We start from the raw sequence: 22,977 nt of genomic DNA, 5'->3' as shown, positions 1-22,977 counted from the left end.
GGTGGGGTAAGTTGTCGGGTGATGCGATAGCCTTGTTTGCTCTCTGCTCGCCCTCCTCTCCTCCTTCCTCTGTCCAGCCCTCCCTCCCTCCCTTCTCTTCTCCTCGGCTCTGAGTGCTGCTGGCTGAGACTGTACAGATCAAAGCATGTACATAACAAACCGCAGGACTTCTCACCCTGCAAGAGGTCTGCACTGAAACCAGGAGGAGACAGAGAAACTAGCACAAGAGCTACAATTAGCCAAAATGGTAGCTAAGAATAACATCTTGTATTTTCTGTTTTCTCAGGAAAAAGCAGACCCTTGTGATGACCACATGAACTGTCAAAAAAAAACAAAAAAAAACATTTAATCTTTTACTTAACCCCATAGAGGCTGAGAAGGTTTGATGTTGGTAATTTTCAAAGGGAAGATTCAACAGATCAACTTGATGTCACATTTAAGCTTTTAAGATGGAAATCTCTGTGATCAAATGAGAGGAAACAAACAAATTACAGATTTTTAGAGTCCACATTAATGATGATTAAAATAGATTAAATATTCCTTAGAGGAATGAGAGAATATAAATTCAAGGACTAATCAGCTGTTTATAGAAAAGGAAACCAAATGGTCTTAGTCAAATTAACCTGGGATTTTCTCGTTTGTTTGTTTTTTCATTTATCTAAAGTTTCCATTTCCTGATTTTCTAAATGTTATAACCATGTGTGTGTGTGTAACCAATGTATAGACCAACAAACCTGACCACTCCAAAGCCATCCACCTAGGCTCTACCGTCAGATGATACATTTCATGCCACCGCAGAGAGTGAACGTTAAACTAAGTGTTTAACTAAGTGTTTTTAAGATGACTGAAGAGTTTAAAATATTCATAAATAAAGTCAGAAATTTAAAGATAAAGGAGATCGCTTTAAGTGACAGAGTAGTCAGGATGAACTGATGGATCAGGTGATATGTGGCTGTTGACAGAAATCAGCTCATCAGCGAATGATGAGCCATTCAGCTGGCTGATGTTTATTTCTCTTATTGATCTCATTTTAACTTTAACCAATAAATAGTTTGAAAATCCTGTAAACCAGTCCGTTCCTAAATCAGAACAAAATCTTTACGAGACTTGCTGAAATGATGAGGTCATCACATGAGGACCTCCAAGCTGATTCGTTAAAAGTTAGAGGGGAGGTCCTCAAACACTAAGGTCTGCCCTGACAGGCCAATCAGAGAGAAGAGGGTTTGTGGAGTGGTGAGGCTTAAAGAGACAGCAGCTAAGGGGCCGTTTACACAACAATGGTTTTAGGGTGAAACGCAAAAGTTTTGTTGCGTTTTAGCCTCGTGTTTACGTGGAAATGGCGTTTCAGCTGACTTAAAACGTAAACTTTTGAAAACGGCCTCCAGAGTGGTATTTTCCTGTAACACTGCCAACACCGTTGCCTTGCAAACAGCTAGCCGGCGTTTTTAGTGGAAAAGCTGACGTCACACTCCACTTTGCGCGAGCACATACAACAGGACAACAGTTCAGTTGTTACCATCGTTGTTAACAACCGTGTTGTGCTTGTGCTGCTGAATCTGCTGAATCTGCTGACTGTCTTTCAACAAAATGTGCATCTGTTGCTCCACTGTCGCACTTAATAATCTCCAATACACCAGATGATTGGCCCAACTCTACTTCAGTGGAGATCTCCCAAGAGCAGCTTCTGGACAAGACAGTTATAGTGTCGACTACAGGCCTGGCATGCTGACTACAGCATTTTCAGTCCCTCTGCGTTTCCATGTAAACACAGATTTTTTTTTCACTGCATTTTAGAATTTTCAGATAAAAAGTTGTGTAAACGGGGCCTAAATGAAGCGTTACACAAAGAGCTTACCAAAACCCCAGAGTAAGAAAATTAGGGACTTTTTTGAACATGAAACTACCACAGGGTGGCTGAGGGACAGTGCAAAGCCTAAAAAAGCACTTAACCTCTTTAAACATGAGTACCTGCCCTAATAACAACAGCTGTATTTTCAGTGAGAGGTATTACTTAATAATATAATGATAAAAGTCAAAAGAGTACTTTTATCTTTATTAATACGAAACCTTTCATGCAACAATTTAGCTTGGTGATGTTCACTTTCCTCCTGATGTTTAGTGCTGATGTCTGTTTCCTTACAATGATGTTAAGATGTGTTGAAGAAAATGGAATTAGGCCTGGTGTTGATCTTTTCCAAGAGTCTCCAGATTCCTCAGACCATTTCTGAGTGTGTTTTCTGTTTGTCAATACAGTTTTGTTGAACCACCACAGCTTCATGTTTGTGAGTAACACAGTCTGATATGCTGATAATTAGTGCTGGGCAAGTTTACGCGTTAATTTCACGTTAACCCATCAACCTATTAACGCTGTTAAATATTTTATCGCACGTTAGTGCATGTTGCTCACATGCTTTTATTTTGTAAATGTCTGTTGCTGACCGGAAGTGAAATTGGCGGAAAAACACGATGAGTAACCAAAACAAGCATGGAGAAGAGGGGCATTTCGGCTATATTTTATCATCCATTGCCAGTGTTATCATAAAGTCAGCTCATCTACCGTCTTCAGACTACGACTTCGAGTTTGACGGTTGTCCTTACCGGTTTGAGCCTGAGTACACGGACGAGGAGCTCCATGAAAGAAGTATGCAGAGGGAGAGAGACGAAGAGCTGGCTCGAGAACAACAAACAGGAGCACGTCCACGACTCAATGCGAACTGGTGGTGCGCTTGTGGACAGTGTTCGCCTATGGCAACAGAAGAGAAGTGTGTTTGTGATGACGATGGATAGCGACGGATGAAAAAATATAGCCGAAATGAGCGATTTTGCAGAGATTATGTCCCGTGCTGAAGCTCCCTTGCCGTGGCCCCCGCTAAGTGCGGCTAAAATCAGCTGGATCTAAGTAACTTCTGAAGGACTCCGAGCTGCACGATGTTTGTCTGAGTGAGTATATGAGCATGCACACACCTATAAATAAGGTCCAGGTGGCAAAAAAACGGAGTTGCCTTTTAAAGGCGCTCGCCGCTTAGTGTATCAGTCCGCGCGCACGGCGTGCCAGATATAAACAAACGCAGGTAGTCTGCCAGGACGAAGAGTCACGATGAGAACTAGAGCCTTATTTAGCTGTGTTTTTTTGTGAAAGCACCGCGCTGAAAATTCTCTAAATAAAGCGTGAATGCAGACCGATATCAGATTTTTTCGGTGGGAGTTCGTTTATATGTGTTTTTGGTCAAGTAAAATATGGCCCCGGGTGTTTGGTGCGAGCGCCCTGGGCTTCTGCTGCACAAAAACACTGCTGTAGGGGTAATTTCTGCCTTAAACCTTGTGATAGGACCCAACTTGTTCCATCCCGGAGTATCACTTTAATGCCCTGACAGTGGCAATAAGCTTTAATTTTGTATTTACATTTTGTAAATTTGATTTGCACTAAATATGTGATTTAACTATTACTGTATAAAAAATACTGATTTAGTGTTTGCATGACAGATGTTATGGCACTTTCACAATGCGATTAATTATGATTAATCAGGGAAATCATGCGATTAATTACGATTCAAAGTTTTAATCGTTGCCCAGCCCTACTGATTATACAAATGGAATATATGACATCAGCTGTCTTTCTATTCTCAGTAACAGAAGACAAAATGTTTTTGTGTTAAAAGACTCCAAATTAATGGACTTAATTACTGATGGAAAGTCTCTTGGGAACAATAAGAAAGTGTGTTTTTTATTTTGGTCTTTGTCTCATTCTACATATCCCCAAATGGAGCTGTACTCCTCGCAGGTCGTTGAGCTGTGAGAGGAAGAAGAAAGCACATACTGGTAGCCTCAGTGTCTGTCTCTGCACTGTTGCCTTGGTAACTTTGGCAGACAGACTGTGATGTGTGTTGTGTCGACCTTTTGGTTTGTACTTTGATAAGTATAAGTGTGGTCGTCTGCTGCTGTACAACGAGCGTTCACTAAAGTTGGGAACAAATACTCAAGGACACTTATGACAGAGACTACACGATCAGATTTTGTCAACCCCAAACACACACACACACACTCACACACACACACACACACACACACACACACACACACACACACACACACACACACACACACACACACACACACACACACACACACACACACACACACACACACACATACACACACATACACACACACACAACAGAAAACCACAATGGTGGCAGAACAAACTCTTCTGAACAGTGATCTGTGCGTTTGTTACTCAATCATTTGTTACTCACCACCTGCTGCAAGAATACTTAACTATTATTACAACATGAGGACACAACATAGCAGAGAGAAGTTTTAAATAGCACAAATATTGATGGATTTGGGCTTCCCCTCACTCATCACTAACATGTTTATTAGTCAGGGATATTTCCATCCACAGGCCAAACTCATTATCTGGTCAGGTCAGAACTATGTCACTACTATGCAGCACAGTTATACAGAAACAAGCTGTCCCAACTCCAACAACTACAGGATGTAAAAGAAGAAAGCTATCGACTTTCTTTAAAAAAGAATTAAAACTTGGCATGTTTGTAGTTGTGTTGTGAAAATGCACTCATTTGTAACGTGCTAATGAGAAAAAGAAAATGTGTTAATGCATAATTTTTAAAGTGAGAAATTAATCAGCATTTTAATAACATGATGACACCTCCATGTGTGTTTCATTAAGCCATCACAGGTTTTCTGATTGGCTCAGAAAATGATGTGATGTGTCACCAAACCTCAGTGTGGGATTCAGGTCTGCTTTTCAGGTGTGACTCAAAAACAGCAACACTTAAACTGTTGAGCAGAGTCAAGGCATTCACAACGTTATTGAAAAAGCCTCCAATATGGCCCTAAGTCTGCTCCCTGGTTTCAACAAAAACTTAGGTCAATGCCCGGATCTGATACAGTAATTCATGAGATTAACCGAAATCGACCTGTTACTTGTCTTCTGAAGCCAAAACTCGAACAGCAGAATCACATCACGGCTGGCAAACACAACTAAAGGCTGAGAGCAACAAAAATTAACTAAATTCTGGCAAATTTAGTACAAGCAAAACCGGCACAGTGTCACAAGTGCTACCTTTCCATCTGTTGGGTTTGTAGCACAGCCTATCGTGTGGATCCTCAACCAGTAATGTGTGTACGTTGTATTCTCGGCTGAAATCTTTGTCTGGGTAAAATTTAAAAATAGTTTTTCTCTTTATCAGCCTGCTGGAAATTACCGTGAACGATCCTAACAAGCAACAGCCGTGACAGACATCAAATGATACACTAATCTTTTTGATGCTGCTCTGGTTTTCTTTTGAGTCAGTTAAATCAAATCTGGTCATTACAAATAAAAAAGAAATTAAATCACTTACAAACACAAACATAGCAGATTAATGTAAACTCAGGGATCAGCATGATCCACAAAACACAACCTTGTGAGAGGCTGTGAACTGAGCTAATGCTAACATCAGTTCAGGTTGTTGAAACCAATTATTTTGAAGTCATGTTAAATCTGTCAGCACAAAGGAGCCTTTACCTCTAATTATAAGTTTCTGTTAGGATTATTAATCAGCAGGCGAACAATGTGTGGGACACGAGATCCTGTCCTACAACCCATGCACCATTAGCAGAGGTGGTGAAAGCATCTCTGACACCATGAACGAACTCAAACCATGAGAGGCAGAAATGACAGCAGCAATACTGAAAGTAGTGAGATTTTTCTCACTGGATGGGGACAGATCTGTAAACAGAAATATTGTGGCAAAAGTTTCTGTCTAACTTAACCATCACTTGATGTTGAGTTGTGTGAATTATGTGAATCAAACCAAGTATGCAGACAATTTTTTTTTACTTAACCTCAATGCAAAATTGGAGGGGCAGTTTTATCAGTTCAAAAATAATTTTTAAGTTTATAATATCAATTTTCAGGATTTTGTACAGTGATCAGGCAGTTAATGGAATTAGAATACATACAGGGTGAGACCAGACCTCGCCTTGTCAGCCTGCAAAGCTAAAATTAAGGATATTAATAATGTCACATCTACAAAGGGTTTGTATTGTAGTAGTAGTTCCTGACAGTGTTCAGTAATATCAAGGATATATTTCGTAGGCTTTCAGTCTTGGTTAATGGGGTTGTTACTGAACAACAGGTAAGGGAGGCTTGAATTTCCAGTCTTTCAAAGAAAATGTTGTTTTTTACTTACTTACAGCTCAGACACATTCAAGGCTCATAGATATGTATTTGTTATGGTTTTTAATCCGAACTTTGTCTCTGTTAATGGCACTGTTCATATCCTGGACGAATTGTGGTTTAGATGGTTTGGACTCATAATTTCATTTGTAACACGTATTTGTCTACTATGCCATAAAAAACAGTAATTATACAATTACAAAGGAGTCTATTTGTTAACAAAAAGGAGCTGATCGTTTAGTGCTCATTATCTAATGTCACACTTGGGTTTTTGTTTTGTCAGCACAATGACTTAATTAACTGTGACAGCCAGTGAGACAGTTCAGATTTTATCACCCCTTTGCCTTTGTTTCTTATGACCTCTAGTAATGTGGTTGTAAGGCAGCTCATGCATGTCGCTGCCTGTTGCTGCTTTTGTAGGTAAAGTTGTAAATTCTCGTTTTCATTGATCGTTAGCTGCTTTCATGGCCTTTGAATATAATTTTCCACATCATTTCTTTTCCTGTGTGAAGGACATCAGGCAACATTTTAAATTAACCTGCATTAGCACTCGGAGCTGATAGCACGAGAAGGAGACGGTACAGGGTAGAGTATGTTTCAGGACTGAGAAGTGGAAAAGAAAACTCTGGATACTCTAACAATGAGCAGAAAAACTCAACCAGGAGTATCTCTGATTCAAGTGGTGCTTTGTTTGGAGATGTTCACTGTGATGTGAGTAAAAACAGCTGAGGTAGCTCATTGTAAGAGGGACACAGAGTGAACCACATCTATGGTTACAGCTCAAACTGTGCTTAACTGAAGAAACATTAAGTGGGGTCCTGCTCACTCTGTCAGGAGTTCAAACCACTGTAAAAACCCACAAACTAAAGCCCTGCTTCCACCAAGCAGTCTGATTTAGATCAGTACGGTTTGGTACGGGTTGGATTGGCAAAGCCTGATTTTGTTTACCTTTTCACAGCCAACCATGTCCCCTCAAAGTAGGCGGTATATAAGCCAGATGCCCATAGCCCCGTCAGTTATGTGAAGCGTGACACCATAGCATGACACAGCGTGCCCCGCTAATAAATCCAACGAAGAAGAAAAAACGGCTTGGTGAACAAAGAGCAACGATGGGAGGCATCCAGCAATTTGTCTTTTTTGTGATTTCCATGTGGCTCTTTGTTACAAAGCACAATCAAGCTTTGTTTCACAGAAGGCTGTGTGCCACGAGGAGAAATACTGTCGCTGTCGCACGATGAGTGACGATTCATTCGACCAATCAGTGGTCTGCAACAGAAGGGTCCCAAAAAAGTGTGACGGTTCGCCTCAGTTATTTGGGGGTCTGTCCCAAGATTTGTCAATAGAAACACCACAAAATGTGTGCCGTACTGATAGAAACCGCTTGAACCGCTTGGTGGAAACAGGGCTTAAGTTAACGAACAGGAAAGACAGAAGTGAAATCAGGGCTGAGCATAAACATGCTCTGATGGAAGCTGCACACACAGATGCATCAGCTTCGGTCAATAAAACTGTTAATTATTCAAAACACTGACTTTACAGAGGCTCGTTACTCACCTATATACAGCGAGGAGTCCTTCCTGTGGACATGGTCGTCTATGTAAGACACTCCCAGAGGCTGGACTGGTGTGGCTCCGATGCCCAGTAGAACTTGGGCTCCAATCAGCAGAAGGTACATCATGTTGGTGTTGGCTCTGTTGCCACATTTAAACCCAGAGTCTCGGTTTTCTGATCTGGTAATGTTTGAGCAGACGTCCCTGCCATCTTCAGCGTGCCATGAATCCCCGGGCTCGTACTCGTACTGATGAGTCAGAAACTCTGGCAAGGCTGACAGCAGAGCCCCCAACGCCATTACAATCCCTCCACAGCCAATCAGGCGTGGTCTGTGGGCCTTGGCGCCAAAGTAGCTGACAAACAAGATGAGGGCCAGGTTGCCAATTTCAAAGCTGCTGGCGATGACACCCACATCGGCACTCTGGAGGTTGAAGCGTCTCTCGAGAGTGGTCAAGACACTCACCTGGCAGGAAGACAAAGAGGGTACACGTTTTAAGACATAGTATGGGTTTTTCACGAGGGGCTGTATGAGGTAGTTACAGACTACTCACTATGTAGTCTGTTCTATACAACAGAAGCCAATCAGCTCTGCTCCTGTTTGAGGAATCTGAGTTGACTCTGGGACAAAGTTGTGATAACCAGTAACAGGGGTTGTCATAAAACGTATTTTAACCTCATTAAATAAAGCCAAATCTGAAAAGACTGGTCAAATTTTCACAGCTTCATTCTGTCATCGGAAAACCTTTTCCTATGACACTGCACTTTTTGCTTCTTCATTCCCACACAGGCACGTTTAACGTCCACAAATGTATCAGAGCAGCTGCCCAGGTTGGGGGTTTACACAAGTAAACTGCTGAGAAGAAATCTTCTCCTTACTACAGAAGAAATGGGGAAAACTTTACAAATGTACATAGAAAATTAGGGAAAGCTTGTGCTTTAAAGTTTTCTGTATTATTTCTCACTGTTTTGGCTTTAATGTTGGTTACTGATGGTGATGTTAACTAGCAGTTAGAAGTCAACCCCTGTTGGGATCTAGACAATCCATTACAAATAGACAAGACTGTCTTCTGCCAAATAACATTTAGATCTAATTTGTAGGATGACCTTCATATACCTTGTCTGTGAAACCAAACAGGAGTGTTCCCTACCTTTAAAGTCTCTTAAATTTTGTTAGATTTCAGTTAGCGCTTAAAATCACATGATGTTAAATGTGTAGATGTAGCGTGATGAAGAAAACTCACTGCCATTGATATGAACTAACTTTTGACATCCTCTTTTTGAAACGAAATTGTTTTCTTTTTCAACACAGCTTTGTGCAGGACGCCAAGTGATGAGTTAAAGCATTGGTTTGTAGCTAAGTACAATTATTAACTGTAACACCATCATTTTTTTATGAAACTCTAATTTCTGCAAGTCAGCATAAAATACGTAACCAAATGTCACAGTTTAATGATAGCGTCACGTCGTCAAGATGTGTGCCCCAGTTTCCCAAAAACACAAAGAAGCATTACTCTAACCTAATCATAGGCACTGAAATTCAAAATCAGGGGAAAAAACTGTTGAGTGCAGGTTTGGACTAACGACTGGAGAAAGAGTCCATACACCAAACCGTACCTCTTCTGTTTAGACTGGTGTAACAGTGCAACCAAGAATGTTGCAGCGAACAGTGCAGCGTTTTCCAACACTACGCAATGTATTTTGTTAGACTGTTTTTACCTTGCTATTGAGATGAAGAGCTGCTAAACTTCTTTAAATGTTTCACAACAATGACATTAAAGATCTATTCTATTGAAGTTTATTTTAAGTCACAAACCCATCCCCAGGTTTTCCTTCAGTTTGAGTCTTTTCCCCACAGTCTCTCCCAGTTTCCTGCACTCTCCACTGTCCAATCATCTTCAAATCGATGTAAAACCCAGAATATAACTTAAAACAATCTTGTCCCTGATTTTCTTATTTTACAGTGTAGGTCACAAAGAGGCATAAGTATAAGAGAGACCCATTTCAAATTCAGTCACAGACTCCTCAGAGAACATATATGTGTTGTGAAAACCTTTTGCTGTACTATTTCTAAAAATCAGTGCCACGTTAGCTTAGCTGTGTCCTCACAGCAGAAATCATCAGCAACTAGGGATGAGTACTGAACAAGGGGCAACATTCGGTCAGAAAAAATGAAGCCTATGCGGAAGTGCTAAAAGTCGCTGATCGTCGAGAATTTCACGATGAACACACAGTGAACAGCTTAGATTACGTGACTGACAGGCGTCCTATAGCTGAACTCCCCGTCACTTCCAATATGGCCGTGATCGCTGATTTGTTTCAAAAAGCCAGAGGCTGGCTGCAGAAAGATCGGAAGTCACATAAACACCCAGCCATACACACAGACTTTTACGGCATTAAAAAGCCTATTTCCAGCCTGGTTAAAAAAAGCTTGGGCCTAAAACGCTAATTTCACTGTTTGCACACACTGTACAGTGAGCGTGTTTTTCTCATCTCTGCAGTTTAGAAGATATTGGAATTGTTTAATTTTCCAATCAGAGGCACAGCTCAGATCACGAGACCGCCGGGTGCCCTGTAGGTGCTAGAAGAAAAACTACCAGCCGGTGTCATAGGGAGTGTGGCTGTGTCCGCAGATTGGCTTTATTTCACGGTTTCAGGAACAGACGGGTGACGTCACGGATGCTTTGTCCATGTTTCATACAGTCTATGGTACTGAATTAGGTACTTTTATAGGTACCAACCGAATTCTGACGAAAGTAGAAGAGAGTACCAATTTACATGAAATCAAAAGGTAGCATGTTTAGGTAGCTGAATGCATCCTTGTGACTGTGAGGGAGTGGAAGAGTAGGCGATTTTCCATGCTGGACATGAAAACAGCATTGCAAAGTTATATAGGGAAGAATAAATATGTTGAATTGAAAAAAAAAAAGTACTTTCTTATTAAACAAATTGATATTTTTTATCACATAAACACAAAAAGTACTGACATTGGTACCAATGAATGCCGGTACTGATTGCCAGGTACCAGGCATTGGCACTGTTTCGTTTCAAATGTGAAAGGTACCCATTCCTATTAGCAACATGCTAACTTTAATTAAAGTTTAATACAATCTTTTTTTATATCAGTACACTTTTTACCCTCAGAAAGTATAAAATGCTTCAATTTTCTGGTCCACTTAATAACATAGGAGGATGTGCTGTTATTGATATCTGCTGTTATTCATTGGAAGCAGAAATGAGCAGCCATCTGTGGCTCCAACCAACAACAGCAACCTGTTGCCATCACACAGTAGTGGAGCTGTGCTGCTACCGTCATCTTCCTCCTCCTCTGGAACAAGCCTGAGGCTAACCTGATGCCAACCTGGGGAAAAGGGACATGTGCATGTGTGTGGCTCAAGGCAAGAAACCTCACACAGCTGTTCTAATTATGAATCGGACACAAACACGTCGTAGCAGCTGTGCTCTGGGTGTGTGTGAGTGAGTGATGAACTGGCTGCCTGCGTCAAGCCTGTGCTCCGTCATCCCCAGGAGTAAAGATAAAAAGATGGTCAGGGGTTATTTTAAACTTTTATTAATCATTTATCAAAAGCAAAAGGTGCAGTCTCAGCTCCAGGCCTTTTAGAGAAGGTATCAGGTGAAACAGAGAATTTAACCATGGCTAGACAAAAAAGAAGAAAAATCCCACTGAGGCCTGTGCATCTGTCCTTTACATGATGATCCTGTCTGACTTTTAGTTAAAAGGCCACAGTAAGATTAAAGAACAGTTAATTAAAACCCAGGATAATGTGGTTTGATCCTATTCAAATTGATTCTAATTGATAACTGTGAGATGATTTTATACAACTGAGGAAAGAAGCATCAAAATAGTTTTTGATTATAATTTGACCACAAGACAAAAAACAAGGCCTTGATCTAGAAATTTAAGTATAGAAGATTTACTTTTTTTTTCATCTGTCTATTTGCAACTCAGTGTTGTTCTGTGTTATCAAATCCATCATGCTGGAAGATTACATAATGCTGTTATTGGTCAGAACTGGCTAATTCAACGGAAGGAGTTAACAGCTAAGCCATTTCCTGAGTTGTTTCCGTAATTGGACACAGTCATCTCACATCCGACATCATTCCCAACAACTTAAAAGATCAATGGAACACACCTTCAGAGCACAATGCCAAGACCAACCAACCAACAACACAACACAAGTATCAACAGAAGTAGAGGTGAAAGAAAGAAAGAAAGAACTTGTAGATAATGGGGGAAACATTGCCTGTGTGCTCTAAGAAAGATTTGTGCTGATGATGACACAAGATTTGTTGATTGGCAGTTGATGTAATGAAGTGTGGTAAAAGTTACTCTCAGGAGGGGGCTACTGTGTAGAGTAATACATTACTTTCCCAAAAAGTCAGCAGTTATGTGTAATACATGACTTTTATTTTAAAATGATCTCAATTCTGTTTGTAACTCAGCTCTGTTTGATGAGAGATGCTTTGCATTTCCAAGTCATTTAATCAGCAGTTCAAACTCAGCTGAACTCAGGATAAGAGAATCTGCAGGGATACAATGTTTACGATTTTTGAAGCAAATCAGTGATCACGGCCATATTGGAAGTGACGGGGGCTTCGAGTTCAGCTATAGGCTGCCTGTTGGTCACGTAATCTGACCCCTGCTGATAGTGAAATTACGGTTCAGATAGTGGACTTTTTTTGAACCAGGCTTTAAATAGGTTTATTTCTGCTGTGAAAAGGTGTTTTTTTTTGTTTTTTTTTGTTTTTCTTTGGTGTGTGTGTGTGTGTGTGTGTGTGTGTGTGTGTGTGTGTGTGTGTGTGTGTGTGTGGGGGGGGGGGGGGGGGGGGGGGGGGGGGGGGGGGGCTTGGTGTATGTGATTCCCAGTCTGGAGCCAGCTTCAAGCAGACATTGGAGAAACAGCACATTGTAGCCATAGACTGTTAAAAAATGGATGTCATCTCGCTCGGCTCGAAGTGAGGTCAGGTCACCACACCACAAAAACTGCTCCCCCTGTTGGCTGGCTGCAGTATAGGTAAAAAAAAAAATCTGGCTTTCAAGTCATTCCAGATGAGCCGTGGTCAAACTTTAAAAAATTAATACAACTCGTAGAAATGTTTCAATGGTAAACGGCAGAGCCACCCTGTCCACTCCGTATACAGTCTATGGTTTTAGCACTCTCAAATTGTCTCATATTTTAAGACTGGAGTTTGCCACTTTGATGACACATTAGTTTGCTTTAGGTGGCTAACATAAACAGAGCTAGCGCCACCAGCCTTCAGTTCTCCTTTTGACTTAATGTACTAATGCGAAGTGCACATTGCTCCAGTTATGTTTTCATGTGACACACCGAATCACAGGAGTTAAGTGCAACTTTTAAAGATTCTTTTAAAAAGCCAATAAGCTATCTTACTCATTTTGAAGATGTCTCCCTTTGACTGAAGATCTTTGTTTCCTGTTTATTGCTGATTACCAAAACTATTTTGCCGTTTCTGGCCACCAGGGTGAACAAGCTCTTAAATCAAAATTATATATCTGATGCTAAAATATAACTTTGGTTTTAGGATTATTAATGTTTGAATGTACTATCTCACAAAAAGCAGAAAAATTGGATATTATTATTTTTGATTGTGTGACAGTTACTTACTTGTCTTCCTGAACAAAAAAAAAAGTGTTTCAGTGGTTGTGTGTTACTTTTTATTAATTTCTGACCTCTCAGAGAATTCAAACTTAGGGGAAAAAAAACTGTTTGAAACTCTTCACTCCCTGAAGGAAACTCACTGAGAAAGAAAGAATTTGAATTTGCAGCAAGGTTTGCAGCAACTTAACATGTCATGATGAGCTCATTGTAATAAGCTAAAGCACTCTAGTCTGATGTTGACATTTGGTTTAGAAATGGTTGAATTATAAACTTAGGAGAACAACAACAGCTTGCCATCCTCAGGCTGTCCTCAGTGACACACAATCAGAGTTGTCTGTGCAGCAGTCCAAACAGCCAAACAACTGCTAGCCCCCAGATTTCCAAAATAGAGTGAACAATGCGTTATTCACGTCTAAAAAAGGAATATGGCTGTCACGGGTCTATTATTTCAACTGTGAGACACTTACCTAATTCTGTCACCAACCACCACAGCACAAACAGTGAAACTGACGGATAAAAGATGCTACAGTCTGGCAATCGGATAGTTTCAAAAGGTTTAACATCCCAGTTCAGAGGGATGAAGATGTGCTAAGCCATGAAAGGCTGATATGCTGACAGCTGATGACCAGTGTGCATAGCATCTACAGATTTACTGTGCATAACTTGCAAAAGAAATACAGAGAGGGAGTAAAAATAAAGGCAAGCTGTGAGCTGAGTTTACAGAGGATAAAAGATGATGAAACTAAGACTATTTCACACAGCTGAGGACAGGCAGGGCTTCTGCTCAGCTTTTGTCTGTGGTAGGATTTGCTAAAGGTGCACTTTTGGTTTGTGAAGCTGTTTCAAAAGGAGGAAGTTCCACTGCAGTGTTCAAGGTAAACACTAATGCACTTTGAATTTGTGACTGGTGCTAAACACATTAAAACCAAGCCAGTCCTGGTGTTTGCCAAGCTGCAGTCCTCAATGAACAAAACTCCTTACATGGGCTCTTAAATAAAATGAGACAGTGCTCAGAACAAGTGGATATCAGCTGTGTCACATGGCTCTTATTTCACACTATGATGGGTTTTTTCTTGTTTTTCTCATCACAAGCTGTGAGCGATGGTTGGACTTAATTGAGTGAGGTCACTGACCTTTGACCTTGCCTTTCAGGTAAATTAACATGGGTGCTTCGTCAACTGATTGCCCCTCATAAAGAGCCAAATAAAGCAATCAAGTACAATTATTTATAACACCAGGCTCATGTTGATACCTATCAGAGGAGCAGGCTGTGATCAGGTGACTCATGTTACTGATTTAAGTGGCATCTTTCATCTTCAGAGAGATGATGTGAATATTCACATCAGGAGGACGAACAGACATCACCTAATTATACAACAAGCTCTCACTGCATTTTTAACTCATCAGTCACGTTTTCAGTGTTTATGGTTTGAAATGTGCATTGTGTTAGTAGAGAAGGATTAGTCTTCTCTGTATCTCTGAAGGTAGAACAAATTTCAGCCTGTTTTACAGCTCCATAATTCATTTTAGTTATCTTATAATCCACTAAATATATCATGTCTTGTGATGTCAATCTTAGGCCACTCAAACTGTCACCTGACATGCAGGTGAAAACAAAGCCGACACAAACGGACAGCCTTTAGTGTTTGGCCGATCACGTCATCTATAGGCCTGTATCCTCGGGTGTCAAAGGCCTCCTGCATTATGTAGCAGAGCCGGTGTGCTGCTGGATGGAGCTCCAGACCAGTGTTTCGTAACCTGCACTCCAGCAGACCCTCCGTGTGCGCATATCAAATTCTCCAACAACAACAACGTGGAGCCGACGGCCGCCGTGACGCGCTTTGTGTCATGCAGATGGTGCATAGGCCTGATGGATAATACGCAGCAAGTCATCAATCAGTGAAAGCAGCGCGTCCCATGGCTGCTGGAGGATGTGATTATTCTAATGTGAGCTGAATAATGTGGTTATTAACCGCATCAGCTGAAGCAGCGCGTCGTTACTCACTGTCTGTCTGCCTGAGCCGGTTTGAAGGGCGCTGTGTTAACCCGATGTTACCTGAGATAAACTGAGACACAACGATCCCTCAGACCAGCTCTGTGTCCCCCTGCTCAAACTCACCAGATACGCTCCCACGGTGCCCTGTGCCAGCATGAGCGCACATTCCGACACCAGGAAGATCTTAATGTTGGAGAAGCATGAGGTTTTCTTCTGGTTGTCATCCTGCTCTGGGTCGTCGGTGGTGCTGCTCCGCTCGGTGCAGATCTGGTTTTTAACCTGCATCCTTCGGCTCAGGCTCCGGTCGGGCTGGACGTCATGAAACAGAACGGGTCCGGTCCGGCGGATAGCATCTGGTTGTAATGACGAGCTGCACTGCAGGAGAAGGGCGAATCTCTGAAGCCCGACTAGGCTGGAAAATACAGCGAGAAATACTGCTGTCCACTCAGCATTACGCACAGTCCGTCAGCGACCTCTCTTCACCGCCAGTCCAGCCAGTGCGTGTCGGCTACATCATATTTAAATACGTAGCTGCGCGTGTACATGGAGCTATGACGGTCCCCGATACTCGACGTAGAACTACAGGACGCTGTTTCTTCACATCCGGGATGCTTGATCTCCACCCTGGACCGGTACCGACTGGATTTGTTTCCTCAACCCGGTTCCGAGCTGCAGCTCTGCGTCCTTCAGGTGGCGTTATGATGCTCCTCCTCCTCCTCCCCCTCCTCCTCCCATCCGTGGAGTGGAGCAGAGAAAAGGAGGCGTGATCGTTCTGTCTCTCTTTCTGCTCCTCCTCCCTCTTCTCTCCGTCAGCGTGTTTCTCAGCAGCACCATTTCACTCGTGCGGGCTTTTGCTTCATCATTCTCAGAAAACCATCACTTTATAAAAACAGTCTCTGACAACCACTGAATGGAAACACACATGGCGTGGAGTTTTCCCTCTCTTCTGTTACAAATCATGTGCTCTCATCTCACTCCACGGATAATACAGCAGTAATAAATATCATTGGTTTGATCATCATTGGAATGATTACTTGAAAAAATATTGTCCCCATTTGATCTCCCCTACTAGCTTCAAAGGATTCTCCTCTATAATTCATTTAAAATACTTTAAATCTCACTTTATTCTCTCTTCAGAGAATAAAGCTTAGGAGATTTAAATGTTGCTCCTTTCATTCTGAGTTCGTCAAGTTCAGAAACAATTCACAGCAACAAGATAACACATGTAAAAAAACAAAAGTTAGTTTAAAATGACATGTTCAGTCGAAACAGAGAAGTTAAATCAATGCCATTTGTACTTGGATGTGATGGATGTCTGCGTCCAGATTTCATGGGCTACTTAAAGGGGCTGTGAGGAGTTTGAAAGTAATCTTGAAAAATTCTCCCTTCCAGATTTGTGCCTGATTGTAATCCACACTTATAAATCAGATTATCAGCATTATTACTGGTTACAGGTTATTTTGAAAATACTTCCTCTTAGCTTTCCAGGTTGAGCAGGGACGGATTGATTTACGGCACGTCTAGGTCTCTAGGACAACACCACAAAGTTTTAGCTATGAGAAGACAGATCTGTGTTTTCCTCTGCTTGAAAAAAATTCTTGGATTAATTCTGTTGTAATGGTGGACACTAAAGTCTAACAGTCAGACAGAAAAAGGTCAGAAAAGCAGAACAAAGCCAAACAGGTGAGTGATACAGCCTGATTTTAAGGCTAACACAGGAGCTAAACTGTTTGTGATAATGTCTATTCCAGTCCACAGTCAGCAGTTATTCTGCAGTGGTCTGTTCAAACTTGAGAGTCTATCAATAAAAGGAAGAGTGAGGTCACGTTAGCTCTGCTTGGTAGATGAGCGCTGGCAGATATGGGGGAACATATGGACGGCTACTGTATAAACGGACAGTTTGCTTGTTGTAACATTAGCGTACGAACACGTTGTAGCACCAGGCCACTGGTAGCACTACATATAGCCGGCGTAAAGTACAAACTTAGGTTTGCTTGCTATCACGCTTCAAACAACAGTGTTACATGACTATACTGACAAATACATTACCTTGTTTCGTTGTATCCTATAAAAAGTTGTCTTGAACAAAGAAAATTGGTAACACTTTACTTTAGAGGTCCGCACATTTCATCACACTTAGGTTATAATTAGACAATTTATTTCCTATTTCTTTGAAATTAGCACATAACTTCTTTAAAATGTTGTCCAAATTTATTGTCGCAAGTCACAATTGGTAGGTTATTGTTTTGTTTTGTTTTTTCAGTTTCTTTGAAATTTACTCCACATTGCAAGGTACGAAGGTGAGAATTAGCAAATAATTAATTTGAAATTAAATCACAGACCACCACAAAATGTTTTTAGAAGTATCCCAACATTTCTGCTATTTCCAGAGAAGCAGGTGATAAATAGCTGCTTTGTTCTTGAATACAGTAGTTAGGTTCATTGTTTCCTCTGATAACTACCTTTGAAATGTTAAGTGAATGATTCAATTTCCCAATAAGCAGTTGATAGTTACCTATTTGTTATTTAATTTCACTAAGTTCTTTAGTACTGAGTTTGTTGACATGTATAATTGAGATCACATGCAAAATGATATACCTTTATGATGAGGCCTATAATGTTTTAAATGATACAATTAAAGGCTTCAGATGTGATATTCACCAAGGATGGGGTTGTAAATTGGCCTTACCTGATTGTGATAGTCACTGTGAGTACAGGCGCAGTGCAAAACAGAATCTGGCCAGAAGTTATGAGCTAATTTTCACCAAATTCTCGTGAAATTTTAGGGGTAATTAAAAAAACAGATGAGAAAAAAACTTTGTCTTATTATTACCTGAGTGGGATGAAATTTTTGACCTCTAAAGTAAAGTGTTACCAGAAAATTAGTCCCAAAACAAACACAGCCTGGTTAAAAGTCATATTTTTTACAATGGTGTGGGTAAGACTCCAGGCCAAAAGGTGGCGAAGCAGTCCAATTAAAACAGATCCTCACAGCATCTTTGATTCAGTGCAGCAGCTGAGTCAACCTTAAAAAAGGCCTGGATAAACTGTCAAATGACTTGACCTTGGTTTATACTTGCTCATGCCAACAAAGCCCTTCTCTAATACAGAAGCCTGACATGCATCTCCATCCAGGGTCACATGTAACTACACATCAAGAAGTGAACCGCAAACCCTGTAATTGGTCAGTTAGGTTAGGCGCATTCAAAGCTCTTACAGAGTTGCCCTACATCAGCTGATGTAGTCTGGTGTAAAGCAACAAATCTTTGTTTGACTGGTTGTCCAGGTGGCACCAGCCTAACAACCCACTCTCACTCCACACTCAGAGCATTTGGATGGCACACAATTTGACTCTCCATGAGAATGTGCAAATGAAGACGGACATATCAAAGGTAAACATGTAGGGTGGAAATCCTGTATCACTGGTCGACCTTCTCTCAGGAGGGAAGTGTGGAAGCTCTCTTTCTCTCAGATATACACTTTCTGGGCTGCATGATTGTGGTGAGGAGGTTTCTGTCGACCTCATTAACCTTGGTCTACTCAGATAGTCCTCAGCATGATGTAGATTGCTGGGAGTTGTCATTTATATTATTTTCATGTAGTATTCCCTGAAGACCACCAAGAGTCTGGTTGTTGGTCTTTCTTTTTCTAGAATTAGTGAATTTTTATTTTCCTCTCTGTTCCTCTTGCGCAATTATGATGTACCTCGTACTGTAAGACATGGAACAGTTAAATAAAAAAAAAAAGAATGAAGGTAATCAAACAGTTTGTAATTATTTTGTGATACTTTACTGACCCACATTTGTTACCAATTACAGCAGACTTTGATTCTCCCCCATTCAGATCATTAATCTCCAAGACAACAACTCTAAAACATGATGGACTTTCAGCATCTGTAGAGCCTGTTGATCCTCTGGATGTCCCAGTAGGACATGCCCCTCCTCTGGCCGATGCGGACGTTGGGGTTGGGGATGGGGGTGATGGAGTCTCTCCCGCGCCGGATGGAGAAGGCTGTTCTGTCATAGTGCATGATGGAGGAGTAGTCGTAGGGAGTGTTGAGGTTGTTGGTGTTCTGCTTGTAGAAGTTGTAGGCCATCTTGCGGTTGATGTTCTGCCAGTTGATCCTGACGTAACGGTCGCGGTCGCTCCTGGTCTGTTCGTGCTGGAAGCCCAGAGCGTGGTTGATCTCGTGCTGGATGATGCCGTGGTAGAGGCAGCCCCGCCTGCTGAGAGACAGCACCTGTCTGCCTCCAGCTTTGCCCAGATTGGAGTAACATCCGGCTCTGTTCTCGATGCTGATGAAGTCGCGCTGGTTGGTGCGGGGGATGAAGCGGATGCAGGTTTTGCTGTGGAAGGCCTTCATGGCGTAGTTCATCATCTGCCTCTCCCGGCCTGTGAACTGGCTGCTCACGGTGAAGGGGATGATCACCAGGCCGTTGGAGCTTTTCCTCCACAGACACCTCTGGTACCAGCATCTAATAGCGTTTCTGGTTTTGGGAGCCAGCAGGTCTCCTTCCAGCAGGATCTCGTCTGTGGCGTTGTTGGTGGTCAGGATCCTGCTGCCGATGCCCATGGTATCTGGTTCTTCATCATAGTCCTCTTCTTCCTCACTGTCCACAGTGTCTGGGATTTCATCATAGTAATCTTTTTCTTCTTCTTCTGGGCTTTCCATGGCATCTGGGGTTTCAGCATAGTCATTTACTTCGTCTGGGATGTCCATGGTGTCTGGGACTTGGACATCTACATCCTCTAATTCTCCACTTCCTTCCTCCTGGAGAGGAAGAGCCTGAGAGAGGCCGAGCAGGAGCAGCAGCAGCAGGCTGGCAGAGGGACTCATCTTTAGGGAGGCTCTGGAGGCTTTGGAGCTTCTGTGGAGAGCTGCTGTGGAGAGACTCCTTGAAGCTTGATGTCTGACTCAGGTCAGTCCACACTCTTTATACTGTCCTCTACAGGTTTGTCTGCAGGAGGATTATGGGTAGGGGTGGTCTTAGTTAGGCCAAAATAAACCTGTGGAGGGAGGACTCCACAGACAAACCCACTCTTTAAACATGCTTTGTTATCTCTGTTCATCACAGAGATGGACTCAGATTAACTTTGAGGTTTACTGTGTTAGATCTGTAAATGGTATTGGTTATGTCCATGTTAAGTAAGACACCACTGAGACATTTTTACCAGACCAAAGTTATCCCCAAAACAGAGACATTTTGATCCTTTTTCATTTTGTCAACATGTAATCTTTGTCACAAGACTTTTTGTCTTTCTTTCCTTTTCCTCCAATTAAAGTTTTCACCAGAAAACTAAAGCAGTGTTCATCTGTAAAGGGATGAATCCTGTTAAACATTAAGGAACCAATGTGTTAAAAGTTTATTGGAGCGAATAAGCTAATGACAGATGAGCTCAAAGACTCATCCAACCTTCAGAACAGGTGGCAGGACAAAACATTTGAACCTCAACTGTTTTTAAAAAGTCATGCGCTGTTTTTGAGCAGAAAATGTTTATTTATGTGACAATGTTCACAGATTTTGAGATGCATTGCTGTTTCAACTCTCTCAACATTCGAAACTCTCCTGTATAAATGTTGGAGCTATAGATTAGATCAGATTGTAGTTTTTGGTGTTGACACAGTAGCTTAATTTCGCTGTCTTGTCACAGTTTTAAGCAACAGTGTTTCTAAGAACCAACACTGGCACCAAACTAGCTGTGAAGTTAAACAATCTGCAGATCAACCCAGCTGCTGATAGATACGTCTCTAAATCTACAGGAAGTGAGCTGAAGCAAGAAGCTTATAGCAGCTGTCTAAAACTAAACTTCTGATTAAACTGAGGCCTGTATTGACTACATTTGATGGAAGTTTCTGCATTCAATCACAGATACTGTCTTTTAAATAAAAAAGTGAACAAGAAGTTTTAGTTGAGCTGATATGTTTGAGACAGGATGTGAAATTTGATGCTGAGATTGTTTTAACTGAACAGACCAAATTACACCGAGCTGAGACTGAACCAACACCTTCAAGAAGCTCTGACTTTCTGAAGCTCAACAGACGGTTTATCCTCTCCAACTTTTCCTCACTTTTTAACCCAGTCGTGGTTCAGAGTGAGATAATAAGGCTTTACTGATGTTACATTCACCTCCTTATTTAATGTTTTACCACTGAAGCCTTCACACAGGATGATAAGTAAAGGGAGGAATGACAAACTGAGGTAAAGCACCTTTTCAACATGCATGAACATTCTGAAAGAGAGCTTCACAGGTTATACTGACATCAAATCTTTTATTAATATCAAATGAAAACAAGTACATTTTCGTCACAGCGATGGAGACAGAGAAATTACATTAGCAATACCCAACAACAGTCACTTTACAGAAGGGTCAGAATTCAGTTTATCAAACAAACAAACAAATCATCTGAAGGGTGAGGCATCAACACAGATCAAACTTTAATAAAAAGGACATGTCCAATGTTTGATGACATTTGCTTCATTATCCCAGAGTCCTGCTCTTACAGAAATCATTGAATCTGAAAATATGGGTGCTACAGTCAGAAACAGGGCTGTCGCACTAACCAGCATTGATTCTAACTGTGTTAATTGAAAAAAATAGTTTTTTTATACTGTGCTTATAGTGTCTCAGTGGTTCATCCTAGGGCCTGTTAGTGGTTTCTTTTACTTGTGATAATTCAAATGAAGTGATAGTAAAAAGTTTTCTTTTTCATTTTATTTTATTTTATAATTTATTTATTAATTCTATCCTATTTTATTTTATTTTATTTTTGTGTAGAAAAGTTTAGCCAACTTACCACAATTAGTTCCTGAAACAATACACTTCAACCCTCAATGACATTCAGTAATTAGAGCTGAAAATTCACAAAGATCTGGGTCTGAGACCTTCTGGCTCATTCTACCCCTGAGACAAAGAGGAGAAGGGTCAGATTAAGTGCACAAGTGTTCCCTGAACAGATGAGTCTTCAGACATCGCTAAAAGTAGAAAGGGACTCTGTAGATCGTTTAGAGTTAGGTAATTCATTCCACTATTTGGGCACAACAGAGGAGAAGAGTCTGGCTAGAGATTTAGAGCCGCTCTGGGCTGGGAACACCAGGCGTCTTTCACAAGCAGAGCGCAGTGGGCGAGAAGGAGTGTAGGGACCCCAGGTAGGAGGAGCTGTTCTAGTCAATATTTTGTGAGTCAGAAGAAGAGCTTTGAATTTAATTGGAGCTGCCACTGGAAGCCAGTGAAGAGAGATTAACAGCAGGGTGACATGTGCAGTGCAGTTTAAAAGTTAAAGAAATGTTTTTGCTTTTTGGTAGGAGATGTGTGATTATGCTTTCTCAGCATATGATTCACCTGACAATTGTCCAAGGTTGGAGTTATTTAAGTTTTGAGTTTGCTTTATGGAATGAATGGACAGTTAATGGTCAGGTTTCAAAAGTTGTCATAACTGGATGTTGGAAAACGGTTAAGTTCAATTTAAAGAAAAAAAAAACAGCAAAGAAAACCGGGAAAAGTGAGGAAAGGGACCGCCTCCTGACAATTTTGGTTTACCTGACATTTGTTTATTCAGCTCTAGGTGATTTCAGTTTTGAGTTTGCACTATGGAATGAAAGAGCAGT

The 22,977-nt window shown here is 41.3% G+C and overlaps 2 protein-coding genes across 3 annotated transcripts in view; both read right to left on the bottom strand.

The window, feature by feature from the left end:
* Positions 1-16,069, bottom strand: part of LOC141787544 (solute carrier organic anion transporter family member 3A1-like) — a 47,443-nt gene extending 31,374 nt beyond the window's left edge. Inside the window, exons 1-2 of the mRNA XM_074666030.1 lie at positions 15,494-16,069; positions 7,739-8,198 (exon numbers count right to left, since the gene is read on the bottom strand). Of these exons, the coding sequence (XP_074522131.1) occupies positions 7,739-8,198; positions 15,494-15,655 (622 nt within the window). The 5' untranslated portion in view covers positions 15,656-16,069. The remainder of the gene's footprint in view (positions 1-7,738; positions 8,199-15,493) is intronic.
* Positions 16,070-19,256: 3,187 nt separating this feature from the next.
* On the bottom strand, positions 19,257-20,207 carry LOC141787545 (high choriolytic enzyme 1-like). Of its 2 annotated transcripts, XM_074666032.1 has the most exons (2): positions 20,132-20,207; positions 19,257-19,969 (listed from the first exon to the last, which is right to left on the bottom strand). In XM_074666032.1, exons 1-2 carry the CDS (start codon positions 20,205-20,207, stop codon positions 19,257-19,259), a joined length of 789 nt encoding a protein of 262 aa, XP_074522133.1. The 2 variants fall into 2 exon arrangements, with proteins under 2 accessions (XP_074522133.1, XP_074522132.1); XM_074666031.1 differs by having other exon boundaries at positions 19,257-20,207.
* Between the last annotated feature and the right edge of the window lie 2,770 nt (positions 20,208-22,977).

The sequence above is a fragment of the Halichoeres trimaculatus genome, unplaced genomic scaffold (genome assembly GCF_033239565.1).
Source record: "Halichoeres trimaculatus isolate MK-OKI-2021-1 unplaced genomic scaffold, fHalTri1.1 fHalTri1_scaffold_3, whole genome shotgun sequence".
NCBI lineage: Eukaryota > Metazoa > Chordata > Actinopteri > Labriformes > Labridae > Halichoeres > Halichoeres trimaculatus.
Note: the sequence above shows the minus strand (reverse complement) of the source record. Positions and strands in the feature narration are given on the sequence as shown.

Bases quoted from the DNA above. Each gene is read 5' to 3' on its own strand.
- LOC141787545 (XM_074666031.1), bottom strand. From the start codon at position 20,207: ATGAGTCCCTCTGCCAGCCTGCTGCTGCTGCTCCTGCTCGGCCTCTCT.